Raw genomic sequence first — 16,881 nt, 5'->3', positions numbered from 1 at the left:
TTAACCACTGCACCAGAGCTCCGCAACATCTGAATAAACCAGCATTTTATGAACTACTAAATATTACTGTGGAGTCCTAGTCTGGTGCTATCGGATACGCACTGGACTGTTGACCACAATATCAGCAGTTCAAACCCAGTAACTACTCCTCTGAAATCCTATATAGGGTTGCTATGAGTTGATTGAGTCCATTGTAAGATTTTATTTTTATGGGCTTATAACACAATAATAAAAATTAAACTTCTTTCCATTACTACCACCAAAATAAAGTTAACAAGATACTATCTGATTACTATCTGAAACAGAGAGAAAAGACTGAGGTTGTCAAGGACTTCATTCTTCTTGGATCAACTATCAACATTCATGGAAGCAGCAGTCAAGAAATCAAACGACGTATTGCATTAGGCAAATCTACTGCACAAGACCCTTTTAAAGTGTTGAAGAGCAAAGATGACAGCTTGAGGACTAAGATGCGCCTGACCCAAGCCATGGTATTTTCAATAACCTCATATGCATGCAAAAGCTGGACAGTGAATAAGGGAAACCTTAGAAGAATTGATGCATTTGAGTTTTGGTGTTGGAGGAGAATATTGAAAGTGCCATGGGCTGCCAAAAGAACCAACCGTTCTCTGTTGGAAGAAGTGCAGCCAGAGTGCTCCTTGGAGGCCAGGATGGCCAAACTGTGTCTCTTATACTTTGGACATATTGTCAGGCGGGATCAGTCACTGGAGAAGGATATCATGTTTGGTAGGGTGGAGGGTCAGAGAAAGACCCCCAGCAAGATGGATTGGCAAAGTGGCAGCATAAGTGGGCTCAAGCATGGCAATGATACTTAGGTTGGCCCAGGATCGGGCAGTGTTTCATTCTGCTGTTGCTAAGGTCGTTGTGAATCAGTACCAACTCAATGGCACCTAACAACAACAACATCTGATTACTAGGTTACACACATCGAATAGTCAGGGAAACCATAAAAAAGTTGGGTGACAAAGTTCTGATGTTGCAGTACAAAAATTCTGAATCACTCACTGCCACTGAGTCAATTCCAACTCAGAGGAACCCTGTATAGGATTTCTGAGGCTGCAAATGTTTACAGGAATAGAAAACCTCATTTTTCTCCAGTAGAATGACTGCTGAGTTTGAAGTGCTGACCTTGCAATTAGCAGTCCAGTGCTTATCCTACAGAGCAATCAGAACCTCTTTAAATCCTGAATGTTGTTGTTGTTAAGTGCCATGGAGTCAATTCCAACTCATAGCGACCCTGTGTAGGGTTTCCAAGGAGCGACTGGTGAGTTTGAACTGCTGACCTCGTGATTCAAACTGACCTTGAGGTCCAATGCTTTATCCCACAGTGCCACACCAGGACTCCTAAATTCTGAATAGCCAATAGAGAATGTAAGCAGAATAAATATTGTTTTAATAGTAATTATTAAATACAACAAATGTTGTTGTTGTTAAGTGCTATTGAGTTGGTTCCAAGCCATAGTAACTCTGTATAGGGTTTGGGAGGAATGGCTAGTGGGTTTGAATTGCTGACCTTGTGGCTCAACTTGTTCTGTCAGCCAAGGACATTATTCTGTAGTGCCACACCAGGACTCGAATGGACATTATAAAAATGATTTGATCGATGTCTTTAGTAATGCCTTTCATCAAGTTATTAATAGTGACAAAAACATTAACAAAGTGATGTGTATGATCTCTATTAACCTTTCTTCAAATAAAATAGTTTTATTTGATTGTTGTTAAGTGCCGTTGAGTTGGTCCCAAGTTACAACGATCCTGTACAGGATCTGAAGAGCAACTGATGGGTTTGAACCTCCAACCTTGTGGTTAGCAGTTCAGTTCTTATTCTACAGCACCACACCAGGAGTCCTCCATAAGATCAATAGCACATAAAAAGGATCTCTAATGGCATAGTGCTTAAGCACTTGGCTGCTAACCAAAAGTCAGTGGTTGGAGTCCCTAGCTCCTCCCTGGGATAAAAGACTTGGTGATCACCTCCTGTAAGAATTTCCACTCACTACTGTGAAATTTAATTCAAACTCATAGTGATTCAATAGGACGGAATAGAATAGCTTCGTAGGTTTTTCAAAATTGTAAACCTTTATGTATGCAGACTGCCACGTCTTTTCTTCCAAAGAGCAACTGGTAGGTTAAAACCATCTGCCTTTTGGTTCGCTGCTGAGCACTTTTATCACTGTGCCACCAGGAATCCTTTTGCAAAGATTGTTGTTGGTGGTGTTAAGTGCAATCTGATTAGTTCTGACTCATAGCAACTCTGTATAGAGTTTCCGAGGAGCAGTAAGTAGTTTTGAACCACCGACCTGTGGTTAGCAGATCAGGGCTTATCCTACAGCAACACTACAGCCTTGGAAATCTTAGGGTTACTGTGAGTTAGAATCCACTTTCAGGCATACAACAATCCTGTGATAATGAAGGAGAATTCATAAAGATACACAGAAAATAAAATTTAGTAACAGAGAGACTCTAAGTACTAAATGTAAAATAAGAAAAGATACGATATTTAGTTGTGTATTTAGAATTAAGATTCACCATGATAATTATTTCCATAAGTTTTTCAAATCACCTAGTCTGTAATTAGATTGCATAGTCTTCTATATACTCTTATTTTACAGTCTTCTCAACATGGTAGAACATGACTCTCTTCCAAAGTTCTAAGACACCAAAGTATTAATTTTGAAGAAAACATAGATATTTACTCTTAATGTTGCATATCTTGCTGCTGGGGACAGCATATGCAGACCCTGGGATGATTAGGGGCAGCCCCATTGAACCACCTCTGAATATAATCAGTTTAACCCAGATGCTCTCCTTCCTCCTGAAAGTATATAGGAATGTGATAATTAAGAACAATGTAGCATTTTAGGTATCGATAAATGAAGCCCGGTGCCTGAGATCTTGCTCACAAACAAAAGTTTGCAAAGTGTACAGAGACAGCTTGGCTCCTTTCAGGAACCTTGCTTTATGCTAAGTATCCTTAAGAAACCTCACATCGCTACTCTAGATCATTTAAGCCTAAAAGTTAATATATAACAGCTTGATTGAACCTTTTTTCTGTAAAAATAAGAATGTTAAGATTGTTAAGAAAAAACTATGAAAATATCTTAAAAGTTGTTCCTGTGAATCATTATGTACTGTTTTGAATGATTAATCACATTTCAGTTCCGTATCCTGTCTTAATCACATCCTCCCTTTGTGACATCCTCCCTTTGTGAATTACATCCTTCCTTTGTAATAAATCCCTCCCTAAAAAAGAGAATAAAAGGCTGAGGTAGATAGAGTGAGTTCTGCATGCAATGCTGTGCAATGCTGTGCAAAGCTAGACAATATGTTTGCAGATCTGTCTACCTACCAGCTTGCATCATATCTGTGTGTCTGTCTTTTTTGTATATATTTCATCTCTGTCTGTCTCTATCCCTTTCACCCCCAGATCTCTCTTCTTCGTGACACCCACACTTCCACACTTCCTTGTCGAGGCTAGAACCCGACATAGGACCTTGACATCTTGCTAATTTAGGGAGGCTCTAAGCCAGTGTATCCCTAAATAGACATCCTGGAACATAATCCTCTAAAATAATCTTTTTTTTTTTTAATATATCATAGTTTATTAAACCAATCATTACAATAAGAATCCTTCCCCCATTAAGAAAAGAAAAGAAAAAAAAAAAAAAAAGCAAAACCAAGTTGCTATTGGAAGGAATACCTAAAACAGAACTACAATGTGCCCAGTGAAGGAGGCTTCCTGTGGAGCCTCTGCATTACGTAAGACCACAGGTGGAATCCTGAACCACATCCAGAATCTTCTGAGGTGGAAAATTTCTACTTGAAAGGACAAGCAGACCAGCCTGGAGCAACTAGAAGAATAGAAGAGTCTTCTTGAAAGAAAACCCAACAGGAAAAGTACAAAACAATAATAGCAATCCGACTGATTACTACAAGAACAGTCTTAGTTCTTAAAAGAGTTTTCACTGGCCTTTAAAGACCATAAAAGATTCTATAGCAAAGAAAACAAATCATTTCATTATAGCTCAGCTATTTCCAAACTTATTTGGCCTTGAAACACAATTTTAAGTAACACCTGTTAACATTTTCCCAAACTTCTTTTGTGAAAGTTTCTCCTAGCAAGTTAGATCAATCTATCAGAAGCACAACTGACCTTTGAACAATGCTAGGGTTAAGGGTGTCTACCCCTTCCCTGCACAATTGAAAATCCACATATAAGTTTTAACTTCTCCAAAACTTAACTATTAATAGCCTATTATAGACTGGAGTCTTGGTGTGGCACTGTAGTGCTTGACCATAAGGTCAGCAGTTCAAACCCAACAGCTGTTCCTTGGAAACCCTGTCCAAGGTTGTTATGAGTTGGAACCAACTGGACAGCACTTAATAACAACAACAATAGACTGGAAGCCTTACTAATAACATTAATGTTGTTGTTAACTGCCATCGAGTCAGTTCCAACTCATAGCAACCCTGTATAAGGTTTCTAAGGAGTGGCTGGTGAGCTTGAACCACAGACCTTGCAGTTTAAACCGACCTTGCAGTCTAACGCATTATCCCACAGCACCACACTAACAAACACTTCATTTGTGTGCTATATGTATTGCATACTGCACCCACAGAAAAGCTGAATTTTCTATGAAAAAACACATTTCACACAGCGTATATAGTTTTCTTGCCTATTGGTATTGTGGCAATAAGAGCTGCTCAAATTTCCTTTTCTTTTTTCATAGTGGTCCTTACTTGGGATGCTGAATTCATTGATCTTGAAATGGCAAGCAATCGCAGTTGGAGACCTCAATCTATAGTACATATCAAACATTTTAATCTTTTCTGTAGTCCCGTGACTTTTCTCTGCTTCTTGGCAGCACTTCCAGTCTCAATAGTGGCACTTTGTACTGGTCCCATGGTGTTACTCAAGGTTTGTGGTATTGCACTACACATGATGAAAAATAAGCGAGAACCACAAGAGACCACTTTTTAAGCTGTGAAATGCAATTTACTGGAGAGACAAACTGCTCACAGGGAGGTGATGAGCATCACACAGGAATTTTTTTTTTTTTTTTAAATCCACATATAAGTTGATCCAAGGAGTTCAAACCTATGTTGTTCAAGGGTCAACTGTAATATGTTTAGACATGAGCTCTCAGTATGTTTGAAAAATTGTCTGAATAATACATTATGATGTCCATTTCTCTTTCCATGAAAGGAAGGGGTTGGGCTTGCTTTGTTTAAAGCATCTCAAAATACAACAACAAAAACAAAACAAAACCCCTACAATTCTAAAATGCTTAAAAGCAGTTTTGACATTCATGTCTCTATTTAATTTTCTGAACCCAGTCAATCAAGTGCTTTATGGAACTCCATTGCCTAGATACAATGTATATAAGTCTTTAAACTATTCTTAATTATATTATAGGTACACATATTCCCTAAGTGAAATATCTGCTTAGGGGTTTGTTTGTTTTTTCATTGACCCCAATGATCTCTTGGTCTGAGTATGTCTAACTATACAACAAAGATACATTTCAATTATTTTTTAAATATAATTTATTCTCTTTCTCCATTCCATTAGCATGAATAATCAAGAATCCATGGCATTATGAATTTTTAAATGTCAGAGATTATAAAGTTGTCTTGCCTATTATAGTAAAAACTTCATTAAGGGCTATCTTGTATTCAAAGTGGTGTATAATTCAATGCAGCTGCTCATCCAGCGCTCCCTCTCCAGATGTACTCTTGCCCTTTAAACAACAACAACAAACCCAGCAGATAATCCACGTACTCTTTCGTTTCAAACCTAGTTTATAGATGCCAAGCATTTCAAGGTGATTCTGTCTTCATAAAGCTATTATATCCCCTTACCCACAAACTCATAAAAAATGATGATTGTCCACTGACCCATGGTTCCTATTGGCTGATCTTTCAGAACTTAATTGCATATTATCTTTCCCAAAGCCTTATATATAAGCCTTGTACTTTATAAACATGTCAAATCATAATTTTTCCCCCCTTCCAGTCATGATAGGAGAGAATCTACCTTTCTGTATTGTAAGAAAATAGTTTGGATTACTTCATTTTCTTTCCTTTTATCTATGAAGTCTGTGTGATTTTTTAAGCCAATGCATTGGTACTTAAATGTAGTCTTTCGGTAGTTATATGTCATAGATAAAAATAGTGATCATTTCCTTATAAGAACACACTTATTTTTATCCCTTTTCCTAAAGAGGTGCATTTTATGATTAAGAAAATATAAGTGAGCATGGTAATGATGAAAATGTAATAACATAACTCGTGTATCTTAAAGGATCAGGATAGGAGACAACCTATGCAAACTATTATTCTTTTACTAAATCACATAGCCAAAAATAACTTCATAAACCAAGATTAAAATAAATGCTGATTTTATATCCATTCTGTTTTCCTCCAAGATGTAGTGTTTTTATAAAACTGGAATACTCTGTCATCAATATTTTTGTAAATTATCTTTTACAAAGGGAAAGCTAAAACCTATCTTTATGTGAGCCATACACATCACACACACATATACACATAAAAACATATAAGTATTCCAAACTTATGGTTTTGGCACACCAACTGAGTAGCGTTGAGGGAGGAGAAAAGGGGTTAGCAAAAAGTGTATTTAGGATGAATGCCACCCACCATCAAGTAATGGTTTAAGTAGAAAGTAATCAGAGGGAGACCACAGCAGCTAAATTTCAACCAAAGATATTCTAGGTTAGAATAATAAATAATTTTAATCAGGTATGTTCTAAGGAGCAAATGGGGCTGTAAGGCTATATCTCAGTCTGGATAAACACTCCGGAAGTCTGCCGGATCAGCAGTCACCCGGATCTAAAGCACACCACTAGACCTGCCATTATAATCTGTAACATCTTTGGTACCAAAAAGCCCATATGTTGTGAACCTAAACACTTAGAGCTAGAAAACATTTATTCATTTATTAATGAAGACAGCATTTTTCACCTACATCAAAACATATGTCATAAGGTGAAGGGTGTTATGGAAATGCTGATATGGGTGAAGCTAGAGAGACTAACATGAAAGCTTAAGCACCTTCCTGGAGACCTGCCTTATTAGAGCCAGAACTTCCTTATAATAAGGTCTTTTTAGTGTATTAGTAACTAAACACTCTTGGAAGGGGTCCAACACGAACCACCTCTCCAGGAGTCTCCAATGTGGTAACGCGACACTTAAGCTTCCACAAAAACCAGAGTCTATGGTTGATGAATAAGTCATTAAGTCTTTGTAAAACACAGAGAGTAATATAATGGGACTTTGGAACATATCTTACTATTTGTTTTGCTGTTTGCCAATCAGAATAGTCTTTAGGATTACACTTTTCTTATTAGGGCATACAGCCTTATACATACTTCTCAGCTGAAATTCATCATTTCAAGGGCACTTTCCCCCTCCACATCAGAGTTTATCATTAGATGGCAAAAGACTATACAGTGAGGCTGATAGGGACACTGAAATTTTAAGGCAGTGAATGAGTTGAAGCCAATAGGATATGATACCTAAGTTATTCACATCCTTATCAACCTCTCACTTATAGTTCACTCAGCCCCCAAAAAAAACATTTATACAATGCAGTGGATAAAAGAAAGCTCAAATTCTACCTCCAAACCACGTGATTCATACTAAAAATAAAACTTGTTGATACAGAAAACAAAAACAAAACAAAAAAACGGTTAGTTTCTTGGATGTCCCAGTTACTACCTTGTAATATTTCTGAGAAAATGAATGTTAAGGTAAGAGTGATTTAAGTATTTTTCACTCTTGCCACCTGCTTTGCCTATCCAACTTCCCTCCAATCCTTACTTCCACACTGTGCCTTCAAAGTTACATTAAAGTAAACAGAACATTAGCTGGTGTGATTAGCTGTCAGGCAGCCTCATCAAGTGACTGGGATGCTAGGATAGCTAGCTCAAAGCAGGTTTATATTTCCTTAGTGGAGACTGGGTCCTCACAGATCATCATCATGGTTTCAAGAAGAAAATGAAATCTGGATTAGCTCAGACTCTAGCTACAGACTTGTGCCTTAGAAACCATAACTCACGTTTATTGTAAATGTCACCATGCCTATGAGCTCTAGAGTGTATTTACAGTGTCAACCTAGGGTTTTCCTTGATGGATGCTTTAGTTTTCCTTTTTTCCTCCAGGAATCCTACATATCAAAGCTTTGGGAGATTTCTTTTTAGTGTTTCTGACAAAATTGATAGAGCAGCAAGGGTCAGTGCCTTACTTGAAGATTCTTGGCTATTTTTCAAAATTTCACTGAAGACAGGCTTTACAATTACACCTCCCTTTATCATGAATGTAGAGAAGTAAAAAGCAGTGTGCATCCTCAAAGCATATAAACAGAGTTAATGTCCAGGAAACTTTCCCTTAAGCTGTTAGCACAAGAGAGAGAGGCTGTTAACATAAATTATAAGCTTCACCATAGAGGCTAGCAGAAACCTTGTTAAGCCATGAATTTAAATCTGCCATGATCTGTGTTGAAAAACGAGATGAACAGCTTTTCATCAGGGATTCCAAGAGATGTTTACATCCACCCCACCCCCGTTAACAAATCCTCCTAGGGTGAATGGCATAACCTCTGTCTATATAGGTTTTAAATAATAACACTCAAGCAACAAGTTTTGTTTGTGTGTTTCCCACCAAAGGATCATCAAGTAGAATGTTTTATAGAAACCTAGTAACACACAGCGGCTCCAAGATCTGGAGAAGTAGCTATCTAAAAGCAGGGAGGGCAAGGGTAACTTCTCTCTTTGGGAGCAGAGGGGTTGGCATTAAATGGCATCTGGCACTGGATAATCATGACTAAAGCTCAGGTCACCCGACATCAGAATCATCTGTAAAGGGTGCTCAAGACCCCCTCGGCAGGAGGGCTCCGCTAGGCATGGGGGGTGGGGTGGGGGCTCCGTTGGGCAGGTGGTGTCGCCTCTTTTCTTTCCCCAAGCAGATACTCCAAACAACTCCTTCCATGGTTCCCTACTTCTATTTCTCCCTCTCACTATGGACTCTAAAACAGGGCTTACCAGGGAAACAGCTGAGGCAATGCGGGTGTGATTTAGGGTCTAGGGAGAGTAGCTTCTGAAGGTGGGAAAAGGTGCGCCTAGGCAGTACTGGAGGGCTGACAAGATCGCTGAGGAGGGTCTATAGACAGCGGGGTCGGGACCGGGAGAAGAGGGGTCCCCCCAGCACTCACCTGCTGCTCCCGCTCTGTAACTTCGAACTGTATTGCCTTCTGGCAGAGGTTGGGGACGCTGGGACCGGGAGCTCCGTACCGTGGAGCCCAGCATCCGCGCCGCTTGGGTCCTTCCGCCGCCGCTATACCTGTCATAGAGCCGCAGCATGTGCTCAGACACCTTGTCGCGCGGCTGCAGCTCCGGACTGGAGCCACCACCTGCCTTGCGGTCGCCAGGCACAGGATCGCGAAGCTCTGGGAAATGCTGTTTGAGTTTCTCTCCCGGCGCTAGGCTCACGCAGAAGCAGCCCAGCCACAGATAGAGCAGCCTGCGCGCCCCTGCCATGGCGAGGTCCCGGTGCGGCGCGTCCACTCCCCGCGTTTCGGGGGTGATATTCTGGAAGAGTTTTGGGGCCCGCGACAGAGCCAAGGATTGCACCCTAAATCAACTAGGGCATAAGCTTCCGGAACCCGGGACACGAAATGAGCAGAAAAATGACAAGCCCCACTTTTGGCGCTGGTGGAGCCCTGACCTGCAGGTGGGCTCTTTCCGGCTGTGGCGCTGACCTCGCTGGCGCGTGATGGTGCAGGCGCCTTCTCCACTTGGACGCTGAGAGAGAGCTGAGGGTCGCGGCGTGTGTGGCCCGGGTGTTTTCAGGATCTTTCTTTACCCTCCCTCCCCCTTTTATTTTCTGGAACACCCGGCTGGAGCTGCCACGCTGGGGACGAGGACTAGCACTGGGTAGGGCTCAGTGCTTGAGCCAGGGTGTGCGCAGTGGTCCGGGAGACGCTCGCTCGCCTTTTCCAGGGATTGGAAGACGCACAGCACTGCCTGTCCGAGTTTTGAGTGTACGCTTGTGTGTGCGTGCGTCTGTCTGTGAGTGTGTGTGTGTGTGTGTGTGTGTACGCGCGCGCGCGCGCGCGAGCGAGCGAGGAGAGAGAGAGAGAAAGGAGAGAGAGACTCAGAAGCAGAAGCTGAGCGAGAGAGAGTGGCTGAGACTTCGTTCTAGTTTTCTGACTGATCTGTACAGCCTGCAGCCAGTCTGCCCCTGGCCTTGGCAGGCAGCTGGGACAGGCTATAGGTGGAGCGAAGCTAAGAGGGACGTAACCTAGGAACCAGCAGGGGCAGGGAAAGAAGAAGTAGAGGAAAGGGTGGCTGGGGAAAGGAGAATTTCCAGAAAGAAAGAAAGGATTGGAGAGTATTTGTTCTTAATCCCTTCAAAAACTGTGTTTAGCAAGTTGTTGTTGTTGTTAGGTGCCATCGAGTTGGTACAGACTCATAGAGATCTTATGCACAGCAGAATGAAACACTGCCGGATCCTGGGCCAACCTCACTATCGTTGCCACGCTTGAGTCCGTGGATGCTGCCACTTGGCCAAAGGAAAATAAGAGCTTTTTTTTCTTCTTGCTGGGCCCTCTGGCCTCCTCCACCACCCTCGGAATTCCAGAGTCTTATCTGAAACTTCTGACAAAAGCTGCCTACCAGTGCACCTGTACTGTTTCCATTCTTCCTACCTCTCAGAGATGGTCCCATCTCACTTCCCTCTCTTCTGAAGTATTTGTTTGTCCCTATTCATCTTCGTCAGGAATAAAAATATGTATAGATTTCTACTGTCCAAGAAACAAATAAGAAAGCAAACACACCAATAAACACATCTCCTTCTCGCCCTTTCTCTCTCATGGTCTCTCAAGAGGCTTCTCGCAGGATGGTGCAGTGGTGATGAAACATAAGGACTTCTATGTCAGAGACCCTAGAGTCCAGAGGAGGCTCTTACAGTTGTTAGCTATGAGACGCTTGTTGTTCTTAGGTACCATTGAGTCAGTACCCACTCATAGCGACGTTATGAACAACAAAAGGAACCACTGCCTGTCCAGCTCCATTCTCACAATCTTTGTCATGTTTGAGCCTATTGCTACTGCCACTGTGCCAATGCATCTTGTTGGGTTTTTCCTCTTTTTTGCAGAACCCTCCACTTTACCTAGCATGATGTCTTTCTCTAGGAATTGGTCCCTCCTGATAATATGTCTGAATTATGAATGAGGAAGCCTCACCATCCTGGCTTCTAAGGAGTATTCTGGCTATACTTCTTCCAACACAGGTTTATCCACGGTCCTTCTAATATTCTCCTCCAACACTTACTTCTTTTTTCTTGCCTGTAAAATGGAGATTTTACTAGCTGACATTTTATCCCACACTTGTCATTCCATGAACACTCCTTTATTTTTCACATGTATCAGTTTTTTAAAAATCTTTACAACAAACACCATTTTACAGATTAAGAAAGTGAGGTAAAAGGATACAAAGGAAGTGGCTGAGCTGACCTACAAACTCAAGAAATCTGACTCCTGGACCCAGGCCCTTAATGACTATATTTATTGCTGTTAAATGTCTTGGAATTAGTTCTGACTCATAGTGACCCTCCATAGGGTTTCCAAGGTAAATCTCTGTAGGAGCAGAAGGCCTTATCTTTCTTCCACAGAGCCACTAGTAGATTTGAACTGCTGACCTTACAGTTAGCAACCCAGTTTGTAATCCACTCTGTTACCCGAATTCTGATGCTTAAATGCGACAATGTCTGTAAATGTGCTTAGCCAGGTGCCTGAAAATGCTAAGTTAAGGTCTGTCTGTCCCCTCTGCTTGGCCTTAGGTCTTACTGAGTCTCCAGATTTCCATTTCTTCTTTGAAGGTGAATAACAACACATTCCTTTTAGAATTTATTTGGATGAAATTTAAAACATAAAAACAACAGGGCTAAAATTACAGATGCACACTCATGCTAGCCTTTAGTTGGGGCTCAATCCCTTGTTCCTAAATGCAGACTACATTCTTCCTACTAAGTCACTTCTCAACCCACTGTGGGTTTGGATTTTGCCCTTAGCAATCCCAGGATCTGTTCTGTAGATAAATAACACATACTACAAGGGTGGTTGTGAGGATTAAATGAGATCATGTGTGTGATCTTTGCCTGGCATAAAGAACATAATAGCTTTTGTGATTAATAATGAAGACCTAATTGCATAATTCAATAGGCCCTGCAAACCCTCTCCCTCTTTGATTTTTCCCTGTGAATCTTTTGTTCTTTATGCTCCCCATCTCCCTGCTTCCCACCAACCCCTGTTGCTTTTGTTGTTGTTGTTTGTTTGTTTGTTTTGCCCTTTTCTCAGTTCTGTGAGCTGCCTTCTCTTTCTAGGCCTACCTCTAATGGTTCTCCTAAATTGATGCTCTGCTTTGGTACACCACCAAATAGAGCAGGAAAAGCTTCTTTACAACTAATATTTTGGCGATCACCTCTGGTTTCTAAGTATAAATTGTGATCTCTCTTTCAGTTCCAGCCCTCCTTGCAAAACACTCACCCTTTCCCCTTTCAGATCTGCCTCCCACTTAGCTCCAGTGCTTGTCTCTGATGGTTGCAATATCTACCATACTGTATTCAACATGAATCTTCAGGGTAGGAAGGCCATAGTGCAGGTGTTGGAGTGGATCACATATGTTCAATGCCTGCTTTCACCTCTCCTGAGCTGTGTGTGCTTTCCTTCTACATGCCTCTGTATTCTTATTCAACCCCCAATGGCAAATATTAGTTTCTGTTTCACAGGGCTCCTGTAAGGAATAACTGTATAGTCCCTGGTAAGGGAATAACACAATGATCCCATTAACTGCCATGGAGTAGGACCCATGCACAGGGAATGAAATACTGCCCAGTCCTATGCCATTCCCATGATCAATTGCAGGTCAGACCACTGTGATCCATAAGACTTTCGTTGACTGATTTTTGGAAGTAGTTCATGAAGCTTTTCTTCCTCATCTGATTTGAAATGGAGCTGTGCTGGAAGCTGTTCTGAGTTATAGCAACACATATGCCTCCGCTAACAACTGGGTGGTGGTTGCATATAAGGTGCATTGGCAGAGAGCTAGACCTAGAAAAGATATGTTGTTGTTAAGTGTTGTCAAGATGTTCCGACTCAAAGCAGACCTGTATGGGTTTCCAAGGAGCAGCTGATGACTTAGTGCTCCTTGGAGACCAGATGGCCAAACTTCGCCTCTTGTACTTCGGACATATAGTCAGGAGGGACCAGTTGCTGAAGAAGGATGTCATGTTTGGTAAGGTGGAAGGTCAGAGAAAAAGAGAAGACCTCCAGTAAGATGGATTGGCAAAATGGCAGCATCAATGGGCTCAAGTGTGGCAACGATAGTGAGGTTGGCCCAGGATCGGGCCGTGTTTCATTCTGTTGTGCATAGGGTCGCTATGAGTCCGAACTGACTCGATGGCACCTAGCAACAACAACTTTGTGTTTAATAGTCCATTGCTTATCCTATAGCACCATAACAGGCCTTAGAAGAGTATAGTAAATGTTTATAAAGAACCAACTCTTAGAGAGGTTGTGTTTTTAGCCAAAGCAGAGGTCAATACAGACTCAGCTTTGTATTTCGTATCTAGCCAGTATGTTCAGAAAAAATTCAAAGTAACCAACTGTTGGATATTACCTGGCAGAGTCTCTCATTTGTCATTGCAGGATGGGAACAAAGTCTAAATGTTGTTGTTATTGTTGTTAAATGTCATCGAGTCAATTCTGACCCATAGCGACCCTGTATAGGGTTTTCAAGGAGCAGCTGGTGAGCTTGAACTGCCGACCTTGCAGTTCAAATGGCTTTGCAGTCTGGCTCATTAACCCCCAGTGCCAAAGTCTAAATAGAAGCCAGCAAATAGGAGAATACTTATAGGGGGCAAATCTGGGGCCTAAAATGTTTCCTTTGCAACTGACCTACACCCAGGAAAATGGAGCAAAGATGAAAGTGGAAGCAGAAGAGTTCCAGTAGTGACAAATAAATGGCACCTATGCCATTTCCTCTTAATGTTCCCTCATAATACATGGAGATGTCATCTTGCTATGCCTGAAGAAAGTAAAACAGTGTTGTTGTTGTTGTTTAATCAGAGGCCACAGAATCACAGACATGGGTGAAATATATTATTTCAGAAATTGCTGGCACCTTCAGATGCCTTCCCAGTAAAGAAGTATATTAGGATTTATAAATTTGGCTGAACAATTTACTTCCTTAATAATTTGCAGCTACTCAGAGGAACAGCAGAGCTGACTATGTTGCTATAAGTGCCTTGTATCTGATTTCTCAATTGAGTCAAATTAATTAATTGCTGTTGTTCTTAAGTGCCATCGAGTCGGTTCCTACTAATAGCAACTCTGTATAGGTTTTCCTAGGAACAACAGGTGAGCTTGAACCACCGACCTTGCCGTCTAGCACATTCATCTGCAGCACCACAATTAATAAAATTGTATTTTTCTTAAAAAATGTTAGGTGCCATCATTATGGGTTCTGTCTCACAGTGACTCTGCACAACAGAACCAAACACAGCTTGTTCCTAAACCATCTTCACAATTGTTATTTTTGAATCCATTGCCTGCTACTGTGCCAATCTTTTTGGAAGGGAGAACTTCAGCTTTTCTGCTGACTCACCACTTTACCCAGCATGATGTCCTTCTTCAAGGACTGGTCCCTCCTGACAACATGCTCAAAGTATATGAAGACCAAGTCTTGCCACCCTTGCTTCTAAGGAGCTTTATGATTGTGCTTAGTCCCTGTAGATTTGTCTGTTCTTCTGCCAGTCCATGGTACTTTCAATATTCTTCATCAACATCATAATTCTATTGCATATCCATTTTTATCCCAGTCTTCTTTATTTGTTGTCCAACTTTCACATGCATAAGAGGTGACTGAAAATACCTTGGCTTGGATCAGAAGCACCCGTAGTCAAATTGTCATCTTTGTTTCTTAATACTTCAAAGAAATCTTTCACAACATATGTGCCTAATGCAGTGTGTCCTTTGATTTCTTGACTGCTGCTTCCATGAATGTTGACTGTGGATCCAAGCAAAATGGAGTCTTTGACAACTTTCATTTTCTTCGTTTATCATGATGTATGGAGCTCTGGTAGTGTAGTGGTTACAAATCGGGCTGTTAATCTCACGGTCAGCAGTTTGAAACTACCAGCTGTTCCACAGAAGAAAGTTGAGATGTTCTGCTCCTGTAAAGATTTATAGCCTCGGAAACCCTGTACAGACTCACTATGAGCTGAAACCGACTCAACAGCACATAACAACAACATCTTGGTCCAGTTGTGAAGATTTTCTTCATAATAGGAATTTCCAGTTTTCTGTTAGAAAGTAAATGTTACTGTTACAGTCAGCTACAGAACAAGAGGACGTAGTTTGAATTAAAAAATAAATTTAAAAAAAATTCTATAATTGAAAGCAACAGGGAAGACAGATTTGGAAATTTAGTGGAGTCCAAACTATTGAGTTGAAGGAGCACTAGTAATTCTGTAGATTGCTAATTGCAAGGTCAGCAGTTCCAACAGGAGTAGCTTGGTCTGCTCCTCTAAATATTTACAGTCTCAGAATCTTTATACAGCGTTGCTTTGAGTTGGAATTAACTTGATGGCAATGGTTTGGGTTTGTTTGTTTGTTTCCATTGAGTTGAGCTCTACTTTTGGATTTAAAAAAAAAAAAATGTGTGTGTGTATAATGCATACGTTTGTTAGCACTTGTTGTTAAGTGCCATCAAATTGGTTCCATCTCACAGCGACCCATTAGAGGGTTTTCGATGAGTGACTGGTAGGTTTGACTTTGCACTTAGCAGTCCAGTGCTTATCTTATACTACCACATTAGGATCGTTTGTTAACAATTCTGAACACTATGTACACTTGTATTAGTTTTCTTGGACTGCCATAAGAAAGTACCATAAACTGGGTAACTTTAAAAATAGGAATTTCTTATCTCTCATTTTTGGAGGCCAGAAGTTCAAAGTGTCAGCAGAATCATGTGCTCTCTTTCTCTGAAGGATCTTCAGGAAAAGCCTTCCTTGCCTCTTCCTAACCTCTGGTGGTTTTGGACAATCCTTGGCGGTCCTTGCCTTGTAGACACATCACTCTAGTATTTGCTTCTGGGTTCACATGGCTGTCTTCCCTCTGTGTCTCTATGTCTTTGTATCTCCTCCTCTTTCATGGGGACATCATTCCTATTGGATTAGGACCCACTCTATTCCTGTGTGACCACATGTGAACCTAACAGATAACATCTTCAAAGGGCCCAAGTTCAAATAAAGTCAAGATCAGGTATGGGGTGTGTGGGGTGGATGTGTATCATAGGACTTCAGTATATTTTTTGTGGGGAACACTGTTAAATCCATCACACATATGTATTTTCTAAAAGCTTCTCTTCAATAATTTCTATTGAAATCTAGCTGTACTAGATGCTGTGCAGAGAATATATGGGCAGAATGTGTCTTAGACCACCAGCAAATAATGGAATTTACTTTCTAGTAAGTTAATTGAAAAAAACACATGGAAAAATTAAGGAACACTGGGAGAAGAATTGACGCAATATTCAACCATAAAACGTAGGTAGGGTTTTATAAGCAAAACATAAAGAATTTATAATTCAGGAATGGATAATTGTAAGAGATTAATCACAGAGGTGAAAGTGAACTTTTCATATTAACTAGACAATTTTGGTCCAGGGAGAAGAGTAGCTAGGTTTAGACAGATTATGCATGCTGGCAAATAGAGGGAAATAGAGATAAAATGTAAGGTTGTTGTTGTTGTTAGGTGCCATCAAGTCGGTACCAACTCAT

General features: G+C 40.9%; 1 protein-coding gene across 1 annotated transcript in view; it reads right to left on the bottom strand.

The window, feature by feature from the left end:
• BMP3 (bone morphogenetic protein 3) overlaps positions 1–9,578 on the bottom strand; it is a 50,067-nt gene extending 40,489 nt beyond the window's left edge. Inside the window, exon 1 of the mRNA XM_006875067.1 lies at positions 9,254–9,578. Coding sequence (XP_006875129.1) covers positions 9,254–9,578 — 325 coding nt within the window. The remainder of the gene's footprint in view (positions 1–9,253) is intronic.
• Positions 9,579–16,881: the final 7,303 nt, after the last annotated feature.

This window comes from Chrysochloris asiatica, unplaced genomic scaffold (assembly GCF_000296735.1).
Source record: "Chrysochloris asiatica unplaced genomic scaffold, ChrAsi1.0 scaffold00311, whole genome shotgun sequence".
Classification (NCBI taxonomy): domain Eukaryota; kingdom Metazoa; phylum Chordata; class Mammalia; order Afrosoricida; family Chrysochloridae; genus Chrysochloris; species Chrysochloris asiatica.
This window is presented reverse-complemented; position numbering and strand designations above follow the sequence as displayed.